Raw genomic sequence first — 27,333 nt, forward strand, 5'->3', positions numbered from 1 at the left:
TCATGGAAGAAAGTAGTTATCCATTGTTAACTGGGTTGGAGTAAGTGCTGGGATAGTGAGAAGACCTATCTGTCCATCTATACATATGTGTATATGTATTTATATAATACCTATATTATTAAGATTAATATTAATTACTATAACTATATATTATTTATGTAATATTTAATATAATTAATGCAATTGTATTACATAATATACTTCTATTTTATATATGGAATCTTGATATAATTATATGCATGTTCTGTATCTTCCTGCTACCCTCCTCTCACTCCACCCCAATAAACAATGGATATCTGTTTTCCTCCGTGAAACCTTGTCTGTATCTTGTTGATGTTCCACGTATTCGATGCAACAGACAAAGCTCGAAAAGACACTGTTGAAATAAAAATGTTTGTCTCCTACCCTAAACTGTGAGTTCCTTAAGATTAAAGACCATGTGTAGTATAGCAATTATTAGCATTAATTTGTAATTCTGTTTCAGGTTTTACATATTTGAAGTCTGTCCGGTTGGTAATTGGGCTCTCCTTGAACTTTGGAAAGGATAGAGCATAGAATCATAGAAAAATTTATCTTTGAAATTTAGATGGAACTGGATCTAATACCCATGACCATCACTTATTTGGTCTGTAAACAAGGATGAGATACTTAATTTTTCTGAAGTTTATTTTTCTCATCTGTGAAGATAAAAGAATATTCATATCATATGGATATTAAGAATATTAAATGAGTTAATTTAAAACAGTTGGTAAAATATGTATAAGAAATATTAATTCATATCTGTAAACATCTTGAAAGGATTCCTATGCTTTTTAAGTTCAAGTTCTAATTTATAGTAAAATATTTAATACTTAATTTTATAGATACATAGTCAAGGTGTATTATGAACTTCATTTGACATTTAATCTGCTTTTCAACATTAATTAACTTCAAGTATCATACAACTGCATTTTTTAATCTAAGATGTTGAACTTGAAAATCTATTGCGAAGCGGACCTAATAGTGTGAGAATTTGGGAGACAAAGAGGAGCCAGTTTTGAAAGAAAGGCAATGTGTTTCTCAACTTTTCTTCCTGGGAGGAAGATGTGAACACTTCCATCTGCCAAGGACATGGAGGGGAAAATGGTATAAATACATTATAAAGGGCACCGCAAGGGTTGTCATGCTTCAGAGATAAACAGATAATCATTACCATATATAAGTTAAAAATAGTATGGAAAGAGTGTTTCATGGGAGATTAACAACTGAAGCCAGAAATGTTTGCGGTTGCTCATATGGAAATTGCTTTGTTAGATGAATGTACAGACTGGGCGAGAAGTAGTCAGTAATCTGTGTGAGCTGTTACTTTCAAAGTTCAAAACCCTGCATAGGGTGGCTCTGATTTCAGATCAAGTTGCATTATGTCGGTAGAGTTATCATTTCTCTTTTGGCTTTTGAATCATTTATGAGCAAGATTTTTTTTTTCTTAATGGAAAAAAATAACCTTCCCTCTGGCCTTGTGTACTCTCTGGATGTAATGTTCCTGGACCCTTGCTTAAGAGTTCATAATAAGCTGTGGATCCCGAAAGGGGCTGAGGAGTTTTTTCTGGTGGTCTTTGAATCTGTAATTGCTGCCAGCTGAGGAAGCTAGATTCAAAGAAGTTGAAGGAACTTTTGCAAATAACACTTAACATAATTACAAGACATAAAGCTCAATATAGAGTTTATGTAATAAAGTCTTACCTAACCACAAAATAAATACGCAAGGACCAGTCACACAGAGGTCTTCACAGAGGTATGTATTAACCTTTTGCTTGACACTATACTTGTTTAAATTTATTAAAACCTTATGGCTGTGCATTTGAAATTATGCCTGTTTAAAACATCCTTTTACAGATTTTCTATTTTGTTGTGAGCATTTCCAAGAACACCCAACCATAATGATAAAAACATGATCTTCAAAGGGCAGAGAGTTCTCCATCTTTGCTTAAGTATATTGGAATAAAATGGTTTTGAGAGCTTGACCGAGGACACCTAGTTACTTATTTACTGTTTTAATGGTGTGTTCCATTTTTAGGGAAATGCAGTAAAAAACACCAGGCTCCAAAGCAGTCATATCAGTCAGTGATGATACTACAAAATTATTCTTTGCTTTTCAGAAAAGGTTGATGTAGTAGTCACTTAAATATGGAACTTCTCCTCAATACCTTTGCTCTATGATTAGGTTTAATTTTGCACAACTTTTAGGAAAATTGCTAATATTCTGAGAGGTAAATTTGTATATTGTCTGTTTGCAATTGTCATAATTTACAAGTTTAAAAATATCAGGATTGGCTATATTCTCAGACCATTTTTGTGTCACTTCTATTTCTATTTTTACCTGTTAAAATTTAAGAAAAGGTTCTTGAAGTTATTGACTATTCTTCTCTGTAGACTTAGGTTTTGTTTGAAGAAACCATCCCTCAATATCTCTTTTTCACCCCTTCCTTCACTTTATTAAAACATATACTTTTTTCTCTAATGTCTCTTTTGTGAGGGGTATTTTCATGTAACAAAGACTAGAAACTTGAATCAATATGAGAATTCTGTACATGTTTTCTTCTTTATGTCTTCAAGGCTTATACAGACCTTGTCTTCATTACTTTAGTCAAGGTCTCTCTCATTTTGTATCTAAAAATAATTACTCCCCCTACCTCTTAACCAGTGGTTCTCAACCAGAGGCAAAGCCCCAGGGAACATTGGGCAATATTTGGAGATCATCGAAACTGAGGGTGTGATGCTGTGGGCATCTAGTAATTAAAAGCTATGGATGATGATAAACACTGTATAAAGCATAAGACAGTCCCCAATTATAATTATCCAACCCAAAGTGACAATATACTAAGGGCGGGCCCCTCTGCCTGAATCCCTCTTTGATCATTTTTCTTTCAGATGATTGTTTAAAAAAATGCTACTTTTGAGGCATAAATCACCTAATGAGGCATCTTCAGGGGTATTATCTTGAGTATATAGTCTAAATTCTCTACCCTTGTTTCACACTTGGACAACCAGCATATTGAACACCTTTGCTATGGGGTCTTCTGTTGCTTTTGTGAGGGTGTGGTCCTCATGGTCATCGGAGACATCACGCATTTCAAGTTTCCAGAGTCTTTACAGCCTCCCCCTTCCATGGTGCCAGGGAATTCTGTTCTCCATATTTCTGAACTTCCAGCTCAAGTTTGGAAGGATCAGCTGAACATTGTAAGAGAGAATTCTTCCAATGATTTTCTCATTATCTGTATGTTACTTATTAATCACTTATTTCCTCATCTCTGTCATTATCACTTTTTAAAAATTCTATCAGTGTCATCCATTTTGAAAAAAAATTTAATATGGAGTGAATTCCCTTTTATATAAAACAGATAAAAGTGGAGTGTTATCTCCTGGAGGAGCAGAATGAGATGCTTCAGCTTCAGTCTCCTTGACTTTCTACTTGTTTCCTGAGCAGCTTTTGAGGCATTATCAGAGGATATTACCATGCTAACATTTGTAGTATTCTTTAACTTTTTGGTATATGTTTCACCATAAAAAACTTTAGAGATTATAAACCTCTTTATGACAGGAACTTCCCATTAATACACTTCTGTACACCTCATAGTTCCTTATATAGCACTGTGCATATACACGATGGGTATTTAGGAAGCATGAATGGAATAGAATGGCCAAGTCATCAACAATGGTTCTGGAAACCAGCTAGTCAGAAGGCAGATTCTTAGCCTGGGAAGAAGATTTATAGAGTACAAGGGCTGAGTAGATAAATACATACATCTTTTCTCTGAAAATTCACTGAAATGAATTAAAAGACCCCAAAATTGGAAATATATTTCATTCTGAAAATAGGGAACCTCTTCATCTTTGAATCTCAAACTTCTAGGGATATTTTCCAGATGTTGTTCTGTTTGGACCTAATTTTGAAAATAAGACATAGAGATTCATCTCGTATTCCCACGAATCGGCGTGCTCCTCGGCCGTGTACGACAGGGGAAAAGGAGGCTCCAGGGAGCTTCCCCGTCATTGCAGCTTGGCAGGACGGGGGCTGGAGGCGGTGTTGGAAGTGGACCCTTGCCCTTTGGAAATCCATTCCTCCATTTGGGGATGGAGAGTGCAGGGTAGAAGGAAGGATTTGCAGTAATGGAATTTTTTTCTTAACTTGTTTAACTCTGTTGTAAGGGTTACATAAAATATGCAAGACCGAGCCTACTAACAGCCCCTCTCCTGCTCACCTCAGAACCCCAATTTTATTTGGGAGACCAATATCACCTCCCAGCTCTCCATGCAGTGTGGGGTGGACTCCATGACGTAACTGAAAATCTTCAGGAGTCTTTATTTAAAGGGACCCCTTCCCTTCTTCTTGCTGCTTCTTGACAGGAAAATATCTAATATATAGCATTAAAGAAAAATAAATATTTTGTTTTTAAAATAGGTTATCATCTATTTTCAGTAAATAAAATCATAGCATATCTACTATTTTTAACATTATAGTGAGTTCACTATTGTATTTTTATTGCACGTAACTCCTATCAGGAGTTTGATTAGGACAACTGATTTTCTGGGGAGTGTGGGAGGGATGCTATGCGTGGAATCTGAGAATCTCTAAGATAGAATGTGGAAAACATTTCTTTTAAAGTTCAGTGGTTATTTATTTGATGTGCACAGTTGCGTTTTTGTTCCAAGTCTTATGTGAAGCTGGGTCATCAACCAGGAAAGAATGGGCCCTGAGTGTTAGAATGGTGATATTCCACAAGGATTGGACCCCTGAAACAGGAACGTTCTTCCCGGTCACTGGAACTAGACATCAAGGAGGAATGGGAAAGGGTGGGAGGGAGATGAAATGGAAGCTTAGAATAGGAAAAGGGAAAAAGTAACAAGCTGAACAACTTGCAGAAATTCATCAACAAGTAATGCCAGAAACCTAAATTATCCTTTATACGTTTATTCATTTAAGACATATAATTCCCTGTAAACGTGTGCACAGGCACCTACTCCAGCTTGTGCATCACAGCAGACATTGGTTTGCAGTGATGAGAATAGCCAGACAAGGTTATGTGGTATCTGATGTCACAACGTGGAGCTTCAGGTCAGGACAGAATTACACTAATAAATAGAAAATTGCAACAGTGTGGAAATTGACTGTGGGAGCAGGGTGGGGTGGGTGGAGGAGGGCAAAGGGGAAAAATGGAGACAACTGTAATTGAATAACAACAAAAATGATAAAAATAAAATGAATTGGGAAAAAAACTGGAACAGAGACAAAGGAGAAACACAAATGAGAGCTTAAAATGGATGGATTTGACCGTAGCAGGGATGTTAAGAAACAGTTTCTTGAGCAAGAGGAATGAAAATGAAAAGAAACTTTTCCCACCAAGCGATTATCTGAAGGAAAGTAAAGATGAAAGAGAATGCATTCTAAAGAAAGGAAGCGCCTTTTTATATGGAGATAGAAGAGAACAAATTCAAAGGGCTGAAAATAGGCTGATGGGACAGATAAAGGAGGAACATCATTAGGGAGAAGCATAATGTGTTATGTGGCAAGAGGGATCAATGTCATTTGCCCCTAAAAAATAGTGGGTTTTGCAGTACTAATTAAAATTGGATGGATTGCTAAAACTTTGAATCTTTTCCTTTTATGCTTTTACTCTTATGGCTTAGCTACAATAATTAAAGCAATATATACCAGTGTTTCTTGTTTACAACTGTACTATAAGACTGAAAATAATTTGTATATTATGTATTTAATCATGAAGTAAAAATAATTATTTTCTTATGTTTATAGATTGCTCACAACTATCTCTATACTCTTCTCCTTTTTACTCATCTTATTCCTAGTTATAGCTTTTTCATATATTGACTGATCTTTATTAACCACTAAACCTGAAGAAGAAGAGTTAGATATCATTAGAATTCAAAGAATATAAACATAGTTTCAGCTATTCAGCTGTGGGTTCATTTATTCAATTATTGATCAAAAGATGTTGTCTTTATCTGTTAACAGACTCTGTAATATCTCTGAACTACCAGTTTTATTCAGCCATTCATTGTTGTTTTGTAAAATAAGAGAAATTAAGAGTCAAAGGAAATAGAATGGCGTTCATTCATTCATTTTTACATGGAGTTTTGTCACGTGACAAATTAATGCATTATGATATTCTGTATCAAAAAGACACTTCAAGTTCTCAGCTGAGTAACTGATAAGCCTTAACAATCCAGTAAAAATATACAGTTTTACATTCTAATACCCTAAGTTTAAAAGGTAGGACTAAACTAAGATTTATTAACTGACCACTAGGTATGATTTCAATATCTTTTCTCAAGTTTATTTAAAAGTAATTTAGTTAATTAAAAAATTCATGCACCTTGTAGCCATGAATTTCGTTGCTTTTGATTGGTTAACTTTACTTCTATGACTATCATAATCTGTATACATGCAACATATTTGGCTTTTCCTTAATTCTGTCCATTAGAGAATCCTACTAAGGTGGTATGTTACTTGGGCCTGATTTTTCCTTCTGTTTTACATTTTGGAAACTGGTATGGATTATTTTTCTTTCATTGTTTTTCCTTTTTTTGACTATTTTTTTCCTTTCTATCACTAAGAACTCCTATGTTTTATGTTTTGGCCGAAATCTAGCTTTCTTGTCGAGTTATTCCTTTGGCCTGATTTGCCTATTATTTCTCTTCCCTACTTCAGAAACCCCCTTTTTCTTCTTTCTCCCTGTTTTACTGCTTGTGTGAAAGTCACAGATTAGCTCTAACCAAATTAGCAGATTTCCAATTTAAATGCCCCTCTAATTCCCCTAACCATGGAATTGCTTTCTTAAAGTTTTATATATCATTTTGGGAAAAGAAAAGAAAGTGGCATTCTTGGTCACTTGCATTGTTTAGGGAGTTGAGATGAATTTTGACAAACTTAGAAGAATGCTTCTTTACTTTTTCTCCACATGACACCTAAGAGCAGCCTGATTTATTTGTTGCTGTAGTTAAAGAGTATGGTAGCTTCAAAAAGCTGCATGAATTTATTATTCTTTTAACTGAAATCTTGGCCAAATTTAACATGATATTTGATTGTTTTGTTAGTCAACAAAAGTAAATGCAAGTTAAGACTAATAATGTTAGCTGGGAAACTACTGGATGAGTAACATTTAACATTATAGTAGTTATTTGTGACTTATTCTGTTTGAACATCCTGAAAATGTGGAGTCAAATTACTTATTTTAAGTTGCAATTACTAGTTTTTATTGTTGACTAGCCATTTTAATCTGGAAATATCAGTGGTTTGCCTGGTATTTTCAAGACTTACTTATGACCCTTTTATGGGCTTTGTTTGTTTTTGCTATTGCAATTATTTTCTTTTTCATCACATTTTGTAATTGGTATTGCCAGTGTTTTGAGAGCTACAAAATTTTGCAAGTGGGATCTCTAAAATATTAAATTTTTAATTGGTTAATACTATTACATAAGAAAGGCCACATTATTATATGCCCTTGATCTTGTACATAATCACTTACTCAACTGTGTTCATAGTTCTTTCATATTTTCAAATGATTACTTTTTATATTTAAAAGGGAGAATGGATTATGTCTTTGTAATATTTAACCCTCTAATTTACTTTTCTTGTCTTGTTACATTGTCTAAGCAACCCAGTACAATGATACTTTCACTAGTGATTCTCTTTGTGCTTTCTCTAACTTTAAGGGAAATTCTTAAAATAATAAAACTGATTCTTTTCCCCACTTTTCCTTTATTTCTTTTTGTCTTTCTTAGTAAGGGATAGATGTTGTATAGTACTAAATGCTTTTTGGCATCTAATTAAGCATTCCTATTCTGTTTTTTCTTTATTTTCATAATGTGTTAAATCACAATAGATTTTTATATGTTGAAACCAGCTTGAAATCCTAGTGTAAACTCTTTTTTTCCCACAGTGCATTATGGTGAAAGAACATCACATGCATATTACTACAACTTCTAGTTAACACAACATTAAGGGTTTACATTATTATTACTATATACATGCCATTTACTTCTGATAGCTTGTTACCTTCATAAAGGACCATTTTTCTCTCTGGAATTTCCTAAGAACCTGAAGCATTGTTATTTCCTTGCACCCAGCACCCACACGATCTTCTTTAGACTGTGGGTAAACATCTTTATTGCCAGTTCTTTAATGCAGGTAGGGAATGAGGGATGGGCCATCCCATTGACTCAGAATATAGTTAATGAAAACTTACCCTGAATATTGGCTCAGGGTCTTTTTCTGCTCCTGGAATCTGTTCACCCTCAGTTTGAGTCAACCCAGAATTATCTTCTGCAGAGCCTTACCTTGTGCATGTTGTGCTCTATGCTATATATTTCCAGTCTGGTACATTCTCCTTTCCTTCCTAGTGTATTTGTGTGTCCATGTGTGTACTTCCAGAGTGCATTTAATCCCACTATCACCACCAGTACACATTTGCAAAGATTTATTAAAATAAGGTATCCTTCAAAAATAAATTTTTGTTCTTCTGTTATATTCTCAAGCCATCATTCATTAGACAACCTAATTCATACAATTAAAAAGTAGTAGATTGATTTCTTCTTTAAAGATGTTCTTAGAATTTATAACATTTGGGTAGGGGATGTTCCTAAGAGTTCACCATTATAATTCTCTCGCCATTATAATGGTTCCTAAGAATTCACCATCATCATTTCTTGTAATCCCATCCTTGAAAGCTCATGCTGCCTTCACTATTATCTTCCTCACATTATTTTCAAATATATGATGATTACTCTCTAGTTGATTCAATGAGTATAATTTTAATGAGCTTCTAAATTATTCTACTGGGTTGCATAAAAGAAATGAGCTATTTTTGGATGAATCGTACATTACAAAGCTGGCTCTAGGGTAAATGCTGGAGGGTATGCTTGGGACCATTTTATATCTTGAGAAAAATTAAACAGCTACTATGTTTAAGGTGATAAGAATTCTTTTATGTTTATTCACAGCTTTAATAGGTTATGTTTTAGTTTTATTTTCAAAAGAGGAACCACTGTTACTTTGCACATTCTCACCCTATCCAACATTGAAAATAAGAAATTATATTTTTATTTTAGTTGGTATACAATATATTGTATTATGTTGATTTCAGGTATATAGTCTAGTGATTTGACATTTTTATACCTTACAATGCAATCATCCCACTATGTCTAGTAATCATGTCACCATGCAAACATGACACTATTATTGCCTATTTAATAATGCTATATTTCCCTTCACCTTTATCACCTATCTCTCTATCCCCCTGCCCCTCTGGCAACCATCCCTTTGGTATCTGTTTTTGATGAGTCTGCTTTATTTTATTTTGTTTGTTTTGCTTTCTAGATTCCACATAGACATGAAACCGTATGATACTTATCTTTTTCTGTTGGGCTTATTTTATTTAGCATAGTACCCTCTAAGTGTATTCATGATAAAACTTCATTCTTTTTTATTGCTGCGCAATATTCCATTGTATATATGTGTGTATCACGTCTTTGTTATCCATTCATCTATCAATAGGCAGCTAGATTGCTTCCATACTTTGGCTATTGTAAATAGTGCTGCAGTGAATATAGGGGTGCACATATCTTTTCAAATTAGTGTGTTCATGTTCTTTGGATAATGACCCAAAAGTGAAATCTAAAAGAATCCAACAAAAAACTAATATAATTCATAAAAGAAAGCAGTATAATAGCAGGATAAAAAGAGTTTATATTTTAAATGCCATTTCAGGTATTCATTTTCTGAGTAGCTCTTGAAAAGAGGTGATTATCAGTTTAAAATCAGCGTGTTTATTAAGTCAAGTTTATTTATGTTTTATTTTGTTTATATTTGTTTTATTAAAATCTTATTTTGTCATTTTTTTTGATGCTGGAGAACCTTTACATATTCTTCCCTCAATTTGTCAAGTTATTTTTTCTAAATTGTGGAGAATTATAAATAAAAGAGTTAAAACTCCCCAAATTTACTATCCTTTTGAAATCTCCAATCCATGAATATCCATCGAGTTTACTGTGGCTCAGTGACTTGTTCCCATGTCTCTTAAGCACTACACAATTTGGCATACAACCCCTAGTGTAGAGTCCATGATCACCACCACGTGATATTTATTGGGTGGCCTAGCATGGTGGGTGATCCTTTGCTAAGACCTATAATATAAAAGTTATTTTTAAAAAATATCCTTGGTCTCTTGTGGTTGATGTGAAAGTGGATGTTGCTAGCCCTAAGTTACTGGAGTTTCTGAATGTCGTTTCTTGACAAACAAGATAGCTCCTCCTGAATATGACATAGTTTGCCTTTGGACTTATCTGAAATTTGAGTTCCATATGGTTCATCTGTATTCAATATTCATCTGCTATAACTTAAGCTGATTTTTTGCTGTTTTATGTGCCCCAGAAATTAGTAACATATCAGGCTGCAGGAAATGACTACTAATTATTTTGTTATGAAGAGAAGAAGAAGAAGTACTTAGAAGCTTATTGTCATGCCTTGGAGTGTTTAAATTAAAATATAGCATTTATCATTTATATTTACATTCTTTCTATAACTTCTTTTTTTGGATTAATAAGCCCTATCATAAGCAACCAAATTAATGTTATGAGATAGTAAAAACTGTCTCACTGTCCTGTGTTCTCTGAAAATCCCCTATCTAAAATGGAATACTTGAGAGCAAGGAATTTTTACCATTTGCTTAAACAAACCTGTTTTGTTTCCTTTGTAAAACAACCACTTTATTTCTTCTGTCCACCAAATAATCAGTTCAAGGTAGAAAGGTAAATGTCAAAAAGGGATATACAAGGCATTGTTACCTCAGAGTGGAAATAATTACTGTGAATCAGGCATTAATTACAGCATTGGTTATGGAGAACATGAAGGACAAACCCAACGGCTTCTTCCATGATGATCACACCCCCGCCCCACTTTCTTCTCCTTAACTTCACAAGGCGTGTTTCTAGAAATGAGAAGTGTAACATCCAGAAGACTCTCTAGTCTGTGGAGGCAATCTCTGTGAGTGTGTGTTTTTGTTTTGTTTTTGTCTTGTACAGTGATGGGAACGTATTTCTGAGTGAAGAACTGAAATTCGAACAGAACGAATCTGAGCAGGCTAGACGTCTCAGTACACGTTTTCCTTTCACAGTTCAAGTCCTGGCAATAAAGATTTCATTCTACAAGAGGGCTCTGCTTTTTCATAAGAACGATGTATGTAATTACCTGTAAGAACTTCCTATCATTGAACTCAGGTTTACTTTTAAATGTCTTGTATTTAACAATTCCTATAAAAATTATCAATTTTTTTTGCTTTTGTGATTCAGTGTTTAGTATCCCCTAGTGTCTCTAGTTCTATTCATTGGATATGTGTATAATCAAGACACACATTTTTTTTTGTAATTCCTCCTCCTTTTTGTTAGTATTTTAATTATTTCATAGCCATCAGGCATTTATTTGCCTTTTAAAAGCCTTCCAATCTCAATCAGAATGAACAAACAATTAAAATGAAGAAAGATTTTGTAGCCCTATTTTCCTTTTGATTGTGTGTGTTCTATATAACACTTAAATTATTCTTTATGAAATTAGTATATCCAGGAAACGAGAATTACGCTGTAGGCTGGGTGAATGGAAAACATGCTGGTGTTTCCTTTGTAAGTTTTCCAGTGTGCCACAGGAGGTTTCCAATGTGCCGCTTATTTGTGCTCTCCCCTGATCTTTTCAGTTTATTATAATGCTGAAGCAATAATTAAAATGTTGCCTAGCCTTTCCTATGTTCTACACCTCACTGAAAACATGTCAGCAGAGAAAGCAAACGTTCATCATTTCTCAATATAAACCAGATCCTGCCAGAGATCATGCCAAACCCACCCAACCGTGACAGTCAAATCAATGTATGTTTTGGTTTAAATTTTTATTTTTGCCTTTGCTTTAGCAACTTGACTCCAGTATTTGTTGTTCCCTATGACTTACCATTTTAGGGCGTGACAGTTCCTGAAACTGACAAGGCTTCCTGCTTACCTTTGCAATGTATATGTGTGACGACATAAACTATAAGAGAAAGATGACATTTTGACTCAATAAATATTTATGTTATGTTCCCTACATCTGTTTTACAGAACTCCATTTTTAATTTTTTTCACCAATAGTCACTGAAAAACGCTTGCTTTTACCTTTTGCCTGGATGTTACAAATTCAAGCATCAGCGTTCCAATTATTTACAAATAGAGATTTTATTATTATTGACCCAAGAGATGTAGTTCTCTCACCCATCTATTCATGGCATAGAACATAAATTGGTCGTTTTGATGCAGTTCCGGAGACAGCATACGCACTCCATGGAAGTGTGAACGTGAGTTAGACCCCACAGCCAGTTTCCTGCTGCTGAGTCATGTAAGCATCCCAACAGGGATTATATTTTTAAATCTGCTATTAAACTAAGCAAAAAAAAATGAATGGATGTAAACTTTAAACAGTCCTTCAAAAGCATGTTTTCTGAGATAAGAATGTCCTTAATGTTAAATGCTTGGACTCTATTGATTGTGATTTGGGTTTCAAGTCTGATTTTTTTCATTCACTATCTATGTGACTTTGGGCAGGTTATGGGAATCTCTCTTGGTTTAAGTTTCTGAGTAGTAGAATTTACTTCATAGTGTGTGTTACATTTTCTTTACTTTTTCTCCTGGTGATTGTGTCAGGCATAATTCTGTTTCATACTCCTGCTGATTGTTGAATTTTACATGCATATTTACTTTTTCATTTCTTATTAACTTAAAATCAATGATGATTTATTTGGTATATATTTTCTTGATTTTGTATAAAATGTGAAATTCGAAAATAGTACAAATAATTCCTGTGTCCTCTTGATCCAGAATTCCTAATTTTAAATCGCACATCCTCACAGTATCAAAGCCAGGAAATTAACATGGATACAACCTATTATCTAATCTACAAATCTTCTTACATTTTGTCAGCTTTCCTACTATTATCTTTTTTTCTGGTCGAGGATCCCATCCTGGAATACAGGCTACATTTTGTTGTCATCTGTTTTTAGTCTTACTTAATCTGGGACACTTCATCAGTCTGCCTCGATGACCTTGCACTTTTGCTAAATGTCAGCCTGCTATATTGTGCGGCGTCTCTCAATTTAAGTTTGTTTGATATTTTCTGATGAATAAATCCAGACTAGGCATTCTTGGCAAGAACACCAAAGAAATAACTTTGTATTCTTCTCAGTGCGTTATATCAGGGGTTACTGGGTGTCCATGCGTCCCACCACTGCTGATATTAATTATGGTCCTTAGGTGAGGTGGTGACTGCCAGGTTTAGCCACTGAAAATGTATTATTTTCCCTTTATAATTAATAAATATCTTGTGGGGAGCTACTTTAAGACTATGTGAATATACCAGTTACCATACTTTTTCATGCCAAGGGGGAAAAAGCACCATAGGTAATCTTTTAAATCTGTGACCATCTCCATGAAAAGAGCCTCTCTCTGCACTCAGTTCTGGGGGGATGTTTTGCCAGGCCAGTCTCTTCCTAGTTAAGACTGATGAGCACCGGTCTGGTTAGGATAGAACTTTTTTTTTTGTAGGTTACAATTCAAAGCCTCCTTCTTGGAAGGAAGTAGAGCTTTTAATTTAATAATAAACACTTTTCTATGGGATTCTGAGATTAAGACTTTGGATACTCAGCCATTTAACCAACATTGGAGAGTTTAACAGTCATTCATCAGACATCTTTTTTTCTTTTTCTGGGCTCAAAAGTATTCTCAGAGTAATCTTCTTCCCCATTCTCTCTCTCTCTCTCTCTCTCTCTCTCTCTCTCTCTCTCTCTCTCTCTCTCTCTCTCTCTCACACACACACACACACACACACACATATTACTGCCAGAAAGAGATGTTTGAATTGCTCATTTTAATTCTTTCTTTGCATTAAGTTTATAATTAAAAGTTTGAAACTATATTTTATGGGAACTATATAACCAGTCTTTCTGTTTCAAGAGACAGTATCATTTTTTTTACTAACACCTGAGCCGTCCACTCAAGAAGAAACTCCTCTGGATCATCTTCCTGCCCCTTTAGCATTTCCCATGTGTTGCAGAATAGCACCCATTACCCGCCGACACCTGGTCTGCAGCTTTTCCCTCACCTAAGAGAGCACCACCTCATCATCTGCCTTTATCCCCCTGATGAGACAATGTCCCTCATACTTACCTCCCATTCCTTGGTAGACGGGGAACTACATAGCATGCAATTCTAGCTTTTGACATCGGTCTAGTTTCCAAGAACAGGTAGAATTCTTTTCTTATTTTTATTTTTTGGGATTAGTTTCATAATGATATATTCTTTATCTAAAAACTTTAATGCTTCAAAGATGTCTTTATAACTTGTATGTAAAGGCAGATCTTGACAGAATTGATCAGCAAATGAATCCAGTGAGTAGACATGTACTGAGTACCTACTATGGGCATAGTACTTTATTTGCCTTCGAATTTATGTCAAAAGAGTTGTCTTTTCCTATCCACAATTTAGCTAAGAAAATAAGGCCTATATGTATGTAAACCTAAGAAAAATGTGAGTAAGGGATGGTAAGCCTACAATCATGTAAATTACTGATGTTCAGTAAAACAGATGATGCCATGAGGAAGTTGTCACAGCAATGATTTTGAAAAGCAGTGTGACTAGAACGAACGTTTTGGGGAAACCATTTGACTGGAGAAGGAATAACAACGGTTATGTCAGAACGGCTGCAGCAGTGGATTCTGCACAGTAAGGGAGTGAGAGCTGGGGCAGAAGAGGCTGTTGGTGGTTGGTATCGAACGCTAAGATGAAGTTTGTGCTAAAGTCACGTGGGTTTGATAGAGTGAAAACGGTTATTCTAGTGAGGTTAGTTAGAGCAGTAGCCCAAGGCAAAGGGAAGTAGTCACTGAGGGCACCCTAGAGGGCATGCAGCGACAGGGTGGTGTGGGTGTGACTCAGAGTGGTCACAGCCCGGCGGGTGAAGGGTGAGTTGCAGAAGATCAAAACAGGTTTGCTAATTAAAAGGGACATTGTGTATGAGATCGCTCTTTCAACTTCATTAAGCTGTGGAATTTATATTGTGAATGATGTTGTAAGAAAATAAAGTATGACAGTGTGACAAGTCCCAGATCTAGAAATAATTGACACAATAATGGACTGCTTGTTTCTCAGGCCAGACGTCTGGTGCTCTTGGCTGCCCGCGTTTTGCCCCACTGCACTTTGGCTCGGGGCAGCGCGCAGTTCAGGCCTTTCCTATTTAACGAAGTCCCAGTGCTGCCCCCCAGAGTTTTATTGACCAATTATTGTTTCTTCATCATCACATGCCACAAAGACTTACTGAGCACTGACAGCATGGGCAAGGCTTCGTACTGGGCACAGAGAATAGAGGAGATGAAAAGTGCTGGCCGATGATCATGTGAAGCCATGGGCCCAGGTGCATTTTCACAAGTCCTTTTTTATCTTGAGGTTTTAGGAGGTGGTGTTGCGCTGGAATGAGCAAGAATGCTTTCATTTGGAGAAGATAGTTTAGTTTTCCTCAGATTTTATCACCAGGTGACTTTTTTTCCCTGCAGTTTCAGAAACTTGCAAACACCAAACATTCACTTTCATCCCCACTAGAGGACAGTGTGTCACCATTGGATTTTTTTTTCTTCTAAATCAGCAAAATGTGTACACATTTTTGATTTGGTATTAATTATCTTAGAAATGTAACAAATTGTTGAAATGTTTGTAAAGTCTACAACTTCGGATGTTTGTAATTGTATATCATATGGGTAGCTAGATTTAGAGAGTTGTAGATGCCTATGTGTGCGTAGACATGGATAGCGCAGTTTTATTTATTTAGAGTGTTTGAAATTTTATTGCATATAGGTAATTTTTGCATGAGTTCACCAAAACAAGGATGGGTGGAAGAAAAATATTTATATCAAAATATAAGCATCTGAATTTCAGGACAGCTTTGTAACTCATGGAAATTGAATTAGGCGTTAGGCATGGAATTTGCTGACACATCATAATGTTTACCCTTCAGAAAGAGCTGTGTAATCTCCTGAGACATCTTAAGCCTAAATATATATACATGTATTTTACCTTTATAGATTTCCTTTTAACAGAGTTCATTGTGTTCTTAGGAATGATATGCACAGAGGATGAATTTCTCTAAAAGATTTCCTTTCAGGTTGTCTATAAAGATTTAGACAGCAATGACATCATAGCTTTTCCTGCTATTCTTTGAGACAGGATTCTACAAAACTCACGTAAATTTTAATCTAAGGACATACCATCACTTGTTTATATCTCTTTAATTCAAGTACCGAGAACTGTGTAGTACAATAGGATTTAACGTTTTAGAATATGCCTTTGAGTTTTTCAAGTTTATATACACTGGTAGAAGCTTTGCCAAAAGTTGTCATTTGAGAAAATTGAAAGGGACAGTAAGTAAGGAATCTGGAAGACTCGGGCAGTGTAGGAAATTGACCATCTGTACTCCCATGCAAGGTGGTGCACCTTCCTAGTGATTTACTTCTGGAACTGCTTGTCCAGATTGTGACGTGGATGGTGGGGAGGGGAGAAAAGACAGCTGCTCTGAACTGTGCAGGTGCTGCTGTCATTCTCAATCTTTTGTGAAAATAAAAAAATTATCTACTTTCCCTGATTTCCTGAATCTTGCCAAAGTCTTAGAAGTCCCATGAGAATTTCCATATCAAGGCTTCACTATTCTACTGGAGCTGATAGACACATGTGACCATGATAGGGAAACCTACTAGTAACCAAAAACAAAAACAAAACCAAAAACAACCCCATATACTAGAGGGCTACATCCAGGATTCTGTTGACAAGACTTAATTACTATTGAGTAAACTTAGAATTATCTTATGTGTTCAAAAGACGATGGCAATTGGAACTTGCATGTATATTTGTATATTTTCATCCTCATCTTAAAATTGCAAGGAATAGAGAAATAGCTAAAGATGATAATATTCCAGAAGTTATGTTTGTATTGTTTCATGAGAGGATAGAGTTTATAATTTTTAAGATTTTTCTCAAAAATTTGACACTGTTATTAAGTGAACAGTATAAGATAAAACAAGTAATTATAATTATGGCAATAATGCAGACTTGAATGCACCATATATCATTAAAAGTATTCTTGTTTTTGTTTAGACTCAACAAGTGTTGAATTTGTAATTTTTATGCAAGGGTGTGTAAGCATTGGTGTGCTGTGTTTATAGCTTATGCTCTTTATGGCTGGTGAGTAAAAATCAAGGAAAATCTGAAGCCTGGAAATCCTAAGAGTTGAAGATAGTAAATAAACTGCTGACAGATTTAATTTTATAATTTTTTTTTATTTTATTGTGGGAATTTGGGTACCCGCTTTCCCCTCAATACTTTTGCAAGGTCTAGCTTATCACAGTCACATGACACAATGAAAGTTAGTCATGATTTCTTATTCCCCAAACCTTTCTTGCAATTTGGACTCTGCAGTTAAATATGTACTTACCTTTTCTTTGAAAAATAATACTTTGCTTTTTAGATTTATAAAACATTCAGATGATTACACAGAGTTCTCCACAGGCCCTGCAGCCAGTTTCCCCTATTAGCAACTGAACTCCATAGTTTATTCAGATTTTTTTAGTTTTACTTAATATATTTTTTTGAATTCCAGGATTCCATATGACTTCTAGTTGTCAGATCTTCTTAGGTTTCTCCTGGCTGTGACAGTTTCTTGTTTTTGATGACTTGACAGTTTTGAGGACTGCGCATATATATTGTGGGAGGCCCCCCTACTGGAATTTGTTTGATGTTTTTCTCGTGGTTTAAACCACGTACACACGTGGTTTAGGGATTATGGGTTTTGGGGGAGGAAGACCACAAAGGTGAATGCCATTTACATCACATCGTATCAAGAGTGCATTATCAGCCCTGGCTGGTGTGGCTCAGTGGATTGAGTGCCAGCCTGTGAACCAAAGGGTTGCTGTTTGGATTCCCAGATGGAGCACATGCCTGGGTTGCAGCCAGGTCTCCAGTGGGGGGCGCGCGAGAGGCAGCCACACTTTGACGTTTCTCTCCCCTTTCTCCCTCCCTTCCCCTCTGTCTAAAAATAAATAAATAAAATCTTTAAAAAAAAAGAGTGCATTATCATCAACATGATTTTTCAGCCTCGTGTTGACCTTTCTTACTTAGTGTTAGCAGTTAAACATTTTTATGATGTGATATTTAGAACACACGAAGGAATGTACATGTATATACTTATACATACCTATGTGTGAGTGATGCTAAAATGACCACCTATTAATGCCCCTTCACTCTCCATCCTTGACAAGAATGAAACACATTGTTCTGAATATCTGATGGCATCAAGAAATGCCTTTTTAAGACCCATTTGAGTTGGCATTTTTTGTGCTTGTGTTATCAGTACTTTTATAGAGATACAGAATCATGCGATGAGTTTGAAACCCACAAATAGATGGGCTGTATGCTCTTCGTACACACTAGAATTTTGTGTATGTCTCACTATTTTCTTTAATCCATTTTAAATTTCCATGTCTTTCAAGGATGAAATGAGCAATCGAGGTGAGGCAGAGAGAGAAAACACACAGTCAGTGGAATAACACAGGTCCTCCTCACTGAATTCTAATCTTTCCAAGTACTGGAAAACATGCACGAGTAAATGAACCCTTGAAAGAGCATTCTTACTTAAATTCTTTATTATCTAAAGATACATAAGTTATGGAACTACCACGATGAGAATAGAAATTTATTTGGAGATATGGAAAGGTGCTTTTTCTAGCCCTGGAATCTTAAATAGATTTTTCCCTTTTGCTTCTTCATTTGTTACTATTCTGCTTTCATTTTGACAAGTCCAAACAGATTTCAAAGAAGCTATACAGATAGCCTTTCTGTGTTTATTTTTGAAGTGGAAATTTTAATTATCATCATGTGTTGTATGCCTTAATTTAAAAAATGAGACTTGGGGGTGAATGTGTATTATAAATACTGCAACATTGTAATTAATTAATCATTAAGACTGACATATATATATATAGTTGGTTTTCATTTTGTTCAGTTTCAGAATACTTATGTCTTTGTTTAGGAGTGATGTGGCATGTAAGTGCATCACAGTTTAAGCCCAAACCTATTTGGCTTTAGAATCATTTGGTTTTGTGTCACTTAGGTCTTGTGATATTTGGAACCCAGTACAGCATTTGGAATGCTGAAATGTCATTAAAACCCACAGGCAAGAGGCCAGGGTGGCCACCATGCAGCCCCTTGCGTGTCTTGCCCCACTTCACCTTTGAGAACTCGATCCGGGAAAGGGATGAAAGGAGTAGCGTAATGGAGGTGGTCTCTCATCACCATCCTCATAGATGAGAAGCCCAGGGCCTGGGCTAGTGGAGGCTGGTGGCAGTGGTGAAGCTTAGAGACTGTTCTTCTTTGTACTACTGCCAAGGCTTCTGGCTAAATATGCAAATAGGAGTAAACAAAGTAACCAAATAGTGGTCATTGTTAACAAATGAGTTACACTGCAAGGGTGATGATATCTCTATCATAGAGCCTCCTTTGCTTTGAATTGTTATAATTTATGGAGTGATACCATGTGTTAGGCATTGAGCTAAGTGTTTCATATTCAAAGATAAAATGAAAAATTCTTTACATCAAGCAACATCATGTGATGGAATAAATGGTCAACTAAAAAGACTATTTAGAACCCAGTGTGCTAGAGGTGTTCCCAGCTGTGGGAACAGAGTCACCTCGCCTGAACTGGTCCGGAGGACAGGAGACAGGACAGGTTTCAGGAGTCACTGCTATCTGGATGGAACCACAGGGAATAACCGGGGCCAGCTAAGCTGGGAAGAGAGTGGGAAGGCTTTTCTGGCAAGGGGATTAGCTGGTGCACAGGTATAAAGCTTGGAAAAACGGCTTGCGTGAGCAATCCTAAACAGTTCTGTGTGGCCTGGAGATTTGAGTGGCTTTGAAGGAGAGGCTGGATATACAAGACTCTTGATTTTGCCAGGCAAAGGGTTCAGACTTGATCCTGAAGTTTAAAAGTAGCCTTCAGAGGATTTTAGGCAGGATAGTGATGAGATCAGATCTCTTTTCTTTTTTAAAGGCTTTTTTAAAACATTTATATAGAATTTTATCTTTTTCACATATTACAATCATTAAGTTTTTTTTTAAGATTTTATTTCTTTATTTTTTAGAGAGGGAAGGGAGGGAGAAAGAGAGAGAGAGAGAGAAACATCAATGTGCGGTTGCTGGGGGTCATGGCCTGCAACCCAGGCATGTACCCTGACTGGGAATCGAACCTGTGACACTTTGGTTCGCAGCCCACGCTCAATCCACTGAGCTACGCCAGCCAGGCCAGATCTCTTTTCTAAAGTAAATGTTTTGAGTGCTGTGTGGGAAACGGGGTGGGACAGTGCAGAACTTTGGAGAGACGGTTTGTGAGATTGTTCAGTAACTCAGGACAGAGGTGTCGTGCTGGCAGTGGCCGTAGGTGAATGCAAGAGATGGAGTGGAGCATGTGAACTCGAGAAATATGTAGGATTTAGAGGCAGTAGGTCCTAGAGACATGCTCAGCATTGGAATAATGCATTCGGGATGACGCCAAGTTCAGAGGCTGATTACCAGATCCCACCTTTTGAATGCAGCACAATTCTTAACACAGAAACTTAAAGATATGAGCTCCATTTCCGCTTTCCCTTTCCCTTCACAGTATCGCTTCTTCATAGCTTCAAGAAGCCTCAGTGATTAAGATAAACATATTCTAATAGCCAAAATGACTTCAAAGGCAAAACCACATTTTAGCAACTGAGAGATAACTCATTTCACAAATTTGCCTGATCCTGACTTCACAAACGGCAGGTCTCCCCACACCCTCACCACCCCCCACACCAGCACTCACCTTTTGTGACAGTCTGTCCTTGGAGGACACTTGGAAACAAGGCGGAGCAAAGGGGCACATCTTCAGCAGAACAGCCACAATTCAGCGGAGAGCCAAAGTCGGTCAGCTATTGGATTAAAGGAAAACAATCTTTTGTTTCATGGTGTTAGCCCTTGAAATTGCTTCAGTGTTTTTCTGGCTATCTTCAGCAAAAGCCTTTCTCCCTTGTCCGGGGGACTGTGATCCTGCCTGTGGCTGTGGTCTGAGCACCGCAGAATGCCGAGGCAGGAGAGCCGAGGACTGTGAAAGGTGGCTCCTTGAACTCAGAGGAACAGAGTAGAATGGTTTTTGCTGGGGCTGAGGGGGGAGGAAACGGGAGGATGTCGGTCAGAGGGTACAGACTTCCAATTACAAGGTGAGTAAGTTCTGGGAATTGTACAGCATGGTGATTATAGTTAACAGTAGTGTATTGCATACTTGAGAGTTGCTAAGAGAGTAGATCTTAAGTGTTCTCATACACCCAGCCTCACAAAATGGTAACTCTGTGAAGTGACACATGTGATAACTATTCCCTTAATCACTTCATTATATATATATATAAAATATATATATGTATATATATATATAAAGTCTGTCCAGAAAAAGTCCACCCATTGTTAATATAACAAGAACAGTTCATACAACATCAATGTAGCCTGAAAGCTAAGGAGAGTGGACTGCAATGCACATGCATGAACAATGATGACTTCACTGTATTAGTCGGGGGGGCAGTAGATGCTGTTGAGTGAGCGTGTGTACTGTGTGGCTGTTGCATTCAAAGTGAGTGAGTAGAGCAATGAATCTGCATCCAATTTTGTGTTAAGCTTGAACATTCCTCCGTGGAAACTGTTCGAATGATTCAGAAGGCTTTCAGGATGATGCAATGAATGCAGCACAAATAATAGTGTGGCACAAATACTTCAGAGATTGTTGAGAATCTGTTGAAAGTGAGCCACATTCTGGAAGGCTCCAGAACCACCAGAACACCTGAGAATGTTGAGCGTGTATGGGCTGCCATCAACAAAGATCTGCACTGACAGTGCGAGAACCAGAAGCTGATCTGGGGATTCCAAAAACTACTGTGTCCGAGATTTTGATGCAGGATCTTGGCATGAAACATGTTGTGGCAAAATTTGTTCCATGGCTTCTGCTACCAGAGCAGAAGGAACATGTGCTGCATTTGGGAGAACTGTGTGAGGTCCTAAGGTGCCTACTTTGAAGGGGACTGAGGCATCACTGTCCTACGTACAACGTTTCTTGTACCTTGTATCTTCCTCAATGCGTGTCTCTATTTTTCATAGTACATGGATGGATACTTTCTGGACATACTATATACACACACATATGTATGTATATATATAATTGCACTGTACTCCTTAAACTTATACAATATTATGTGTCAATTATATCTCTATTAGGCTGGGGAAAAACATTTAAATAAATACGGTTTTTGAAAAGTAACTCTTTACTAAATTTAGTGTGTGACATCTGCTCTTTCTAAAATATTGTTTTATCCTTTTTTCTTTTTCTCAGGACAAGCAGAAGCTACAGGAGAGTGTAAGGCAAAGTGCCACTATCATTACCACCTTCATCAAAGAAAGAAACTCTGGATTCATTGGTCAGCTTCTGGTAGCATGAAGAACACAGAGAAAATTACCTACTGAGCTTATAGAAACATTTATCTAAGTACTGTATCTCTTTTGTGCTTCTCTCCTTATTGTATGTGGTAGAATGTTTAAGTTGTCTTTTATGTTTCACAGTTTATAGAATATCATGCTCGGGTTATAAAAGTGGATCAATGTTTATATCTGTGAAATTAAAATTTACTTTTTGTGAATGTCTAATATAAATTGCCTGAACCAGGAAAGAGTATATAAGTGGAAAATAATAGCCCTCACATAATCTTTTCACAAAAGCATGAAAGATCAAATAGAAATAATGATGGGTGAGCTAATCCTCCAAGGAATGAGAATTTGGAAATCTTGAACTATTATCTCATGCTAATTAATAAATGACACTAAACTGAAATTAATAGATAAGATTCAGAATTATTCTTAATTCTAAAATTGTCCTCTCACCATGAGATACTGACTTGTGTTCTTATTTTCCATGCCTTAAAACAGTAAAATAAAACAGTAGATAGGGAATTCTGGTTCAAATATCTTCACCATTGGTCCTCACATTACTCAAGATCCCTAAACCAGATGTAATATGCTCCTTGATTTAATGTAATTTTTACTCATTTTAAAAAGCTTTCTGGGTTTTCTGAATGAATTTTAAAGAAGCCTGGGAAACTTCGTAAAAGTGAAGTTATTCTGGTCAACCTCATGTTAGTCTTTTAAAAATCAGGAAGTCATTGTATGTCCAAGAACATAATTATTCGTTTGATATAGATGCTGCTCCATAAAGCAGGTTTTTATTCTTTCAAATTTCCACCGGTATATACATCTTACATAGTAGTGATTTCCCCTATATTAACTGCATTGTATAATTATGTACATCCAGTCATTAGGGATGCCTTTTATTCCATATTTACATGTGCTTTCTAAAATCACATTAGATCAGATTATTCCAGGATTTAGGCTGCACATGGAAACTATGAAAGTTGCACAAAATATTTCCTATAACATATCTACCTTGTGGAATTTCTTTTTAACATGTGGGATAACTTTTCCTATACTCTCAAGTGCGACTATTAGCAGGGGAGTTTGTACTTCATATGGAAGTGGTGGCGAGTAGAAGGCAATGGACGTGGGGTAAATACTGCAATCCATTCCTCTAAATGAAATGCGATTTTTTACTTTCTATCCATGTTCCTGGGCTTGCCCCCCCTCCCTCTCTCTCTCTCCCTCTCTCTCTCTCTCTCTCTCTCTCTCTCTCTCTCTCTCGATGTTCAGAAATAAAAAATAAATCATTTAATTCGAATCCTGAGGGTGGATGTATACGGGCAATGTGTGAATTTTGGGTAGAAGGTCTATGTTGTTTAGGTGGAGGGTCAGCTGTGTTGTGAAAGGTTCACACCTTCTGCCTATTGAAGTCTTTGGGTGAAAATGTTTTTAAGAATTTAAAGTTGTTTATAAAGGCAAATGGGGAAATGTTATCAGGGTTTTAAAGGGAGGGTGAGTGTCTTCAAGTTCAAGGCAGGGAAGGCGTATCTATGGCACAACAAAACCACTGTATGGACCGAGTGCTGGCTGAGTACCTTAGATTCAGCCTAATAATGGAATGTTACGCCAGACAAGAATTTATCTGGGAGTAATCAGTATGACTTTACCCTAGGCAATTGGAAACATTTAGTGTAATGAGGTTTAGCTAATAAAATATTAAATTGTGTCTAAACTAATCACTACCATCATCATCACCATCATCATAAAATTTTATTTTATTTTTTTCTTTATAGTTTACAAGTGATTCACAGCCTTGGAAACCATTTAATGAAATCCCCCCACATCTTTTACAGTTTAGATGGGAAGGGATGCTCAGGAGTCTTAACTACCTTGCCCAAAGCCATGTGGCTGCCTAGTAACAAAAACCAGGGCTTAAAGTCAAAACCACTGTAAACCGTGATTGCTGGAGAGGGACACCTGGCAGAGAGGCTGTGTGTGGGAAGTCAGCCAGAGGCTGGGGTGAGCACTGGGGGATGGACAGAAGGGGCAGCTCTGCCCAGTTACCAGAGGAAAGTCTTGAAGCGTTTGTTTTTAATTTTGATGTTTGATTTTAGAGAGAGGGGAAGGGAGGGAGAAAGACAGGGAAAGAAACATCAATGTGGGAGAGAAACATCGATTGGTTGCCATATGAATTCGCTCTGACCAGGGGCCAAACCTACAACCTAGACAAGTGCCCCAACCAGAATCCAGTTGGGGACCTTTCCGTTTGTGGGATGGCACCCAACGAACTGAGCCGCATCAGCTGCAGCAGTCCTGAAGCTTTGGGCCTTCTAGCCATCTTTCCAGCTTGCAAAAATTGTACCTAAGGGTGAAGGGAGTTGAGGGAATTATTGACCAGGGGAGAAAGATAAATTAGCTGTTTCTATTATTTAAGAGATCCAGAGGCTTCCTTTCAGGAAAACTGTCTATTGTCACTTTATTTCCAAAAGCCATTAAAAATAATAGTAATTATTCCTCAGGTTCCTGAAATTGCTTTCTACTTGGGGACAATTTTGTAAAAAGACTTTCTTTTTCCTGAACATATGCTATCTCATTAAATGCAATTTAAAGATAACCTTTTTAGGAATTTAACAGTTTGACCAATGATTTTATTAATGACATATTGGTAGGAGGTAGTCGTTTTTCTCATTAAAGTGCTCAATTTGAGAGATAATGTGCTGCATGTATACTCATTTACAGATAAAATTCAGACCCGTATATTCTACCCAGAGCCATTCTTACTGTGGCCAGTTTAAACATTTTGCATTGGTTTAACAAAAAAGTGTTTTTTTCCCATGCTACTTTATTATAATTATAATCACTTTTTCCTTTATATGTATTAACCCAATGATTATTTTATAAAATCAAGTTGCAATACAGTATTTTTTAATATTGAATCTTCAAATTTTATTTCCTTTTAATGTTTAAACTAATTATGTCAAAATCATAATACTTTAATAAAAATGTAAAGAAAGCCATGTGGAAAAAGAAAATTTGAAGTTATTTTAAAAGTTTAATTCAAAAATAAACAATAAATGAAAAATGCATATCAATTTAGTATTAGTATGATTTAAAGTAAGTGGCTGTGTAAGTGGTTTTGGCATTGTAACATTTATATATGTTCTTAAACATTTTTAGTTTCAAAATGGTGAAAATGTATGGATATTTTTAAAATGAAAAGTAACAAATCACTGTTAAAGATTCTCAATATATTCTCTTCACAAAACAAAAGTAATTAATAAATAACTAAATAAACCATTGATATTTTAAAATCAAATGTCAATTTTCATTATATTTATTGTATATGTGGTACAGAGAAATCTGATCAGATCACTGGGGCGGAGAAGGGAGGGGCCGTAGGAAGAGGTTGCCCAAGGCCATGATAAACAGTTTATGAAGGGGCTGGAGGAGAAGCTGAATGCTTCTGGGTTGCCTGGGATTATGGGCCAGAAGATTTCATATAAAAGGAGGGCAGAGACTGGCTCTTGGGCCCTCTTCCTCGAGCATGCCTGGATGACCGTGCTGTAGCTGCCTGCATTTGCCAAAAGATGAGAGAAGAAACCACTGGCACTGCCTAGGATTGGGCTGGCCTAGCAGGGGAGCAGGGTTATTTTTCTTTGGGTGTTCTAGTAGGGGTGGGCTCTGAGCAGAAGCCTGCCATTCTTCCAAAATTGTGTCGCTTTTGTGTCTTATGTTGTTTTAGTTTGTAAACTAATCCTATAGAAATAAGATAATTAAAAACTAAAGGGGGGAATGATAGGGAACTCAGGAGTTAAATATTTTAGCCTTAATTGATAGGCTTAGTGATTATTACAGCTATAACTAAAGAGTTAAAGAGTTTAGCCTTAATTGATAGGCTTAAGTGACTAATGCATGTGGAAAGTTGTTATTCCCCAATTGTGTAGCTTTTGAATAAAGACTCCGTTCCTTTACTGCCAAACCTCTGCTTCCAGAATTTTCCCTGGAGGGTGGTGGTGGGCAGCAGGACCCCACTTGCTGTTCGGTAACATGTACGCATATCTTTGCAAAGTCACTCAGTTACAATTGAATGATTAAATATAACCTTTTGTTCTGAAAATATACCAATGTGATGTTTTATGTCATAGATAGAATTTTATATCCAGATATATTATTCTATAAAACATATTAAATGTTTGCAAAACCAGAAGTCTCAATTAGAGTTTTTATTCCCTTCCTCACATTTAGCAGGTTTCTTGCATTTATAGTGGCTTCCAAGACTATAAAACCAATACTTGGATACAATGGAAAAGAATATTGTGATCTCTTAACAATGACGGCATGAGAGTGGTGGGTTGAATTTTTGTTCAGAAATACTCTTCCCCTCTAGTTAGCTTCTATAGGAGAAGTATATTTCTACCTCTTGACTTTGAGATTCATCACATGACCTGCTTTGACCAGTAGAGTGAGTCAGAATGGCAGCTCGCCACAGAGACTGGACCCTAAGAGAGCGTCCACGTTGCTGCCTGCTCTCTTCCACTCATGCCACCCCAGGAGGTGGACATGCCCAGCCTGGCCTGCTGCCTCCAAAAGGAAAGGGAGAGCCCGTATCAGCTGATCTCTAACCACGTGAATGGACCAGTCCAGCTGAGATCAGCAGGGCCACCTAGCCCAGTTCAGTCAACCTCCAACAGACAGGTGAGTTAAATAAGTGTTCCATGTTTTTTTGATATCAATGAGTTTTGAATCTTTTTATTGCACATCAAT

At 36.6% G+C, this 27,333-nt stretch overlaps 1 protein-coding gene across 1 annotated transcript in view; it reads left to right on the plus strand.

Annotated features, from left to right (window-relative positions):
* Positions 1-26,064, plus strand: part of CRPPA (CDP-L-ribitol pyrophosphorylase A) — a 200,413-nt gene extending 174,349 nt beyond the window's left edge. Inside the window, exon 10 of the mRNA XM_045828807.1 lies at positions 22,496-26,064. Within this exon, the coding sequence (XP_045684763.1) occupies positions 22,496-22,600 (105 nt within the window). The 3' untranslated portion in view covers positions 22,601-26,064. The remainder of the gene's footprint in view (positions 1-22,495) is intronic.
* Positions 26,065-27,333: the final 1,269 nt, after the last annotated feature.

This window comes from Phyllostomus hastatus, unplaced genomic scaffold (genome assembly GCF_019186645.2).
Source record: "Phyllostomus hastatus isolate PE091 unplaced genomic scaffold, TTU_PhHast_1.1 phas_scaffold_78, whole genome shotgun sequence".
Taxonomy (NCBI): Eukaryota; Metazoa; Chordata; class Mammalia; order Chiroptera; family Phyllostomidae; genus Phyllostomus; species Phyllostomus hastatus.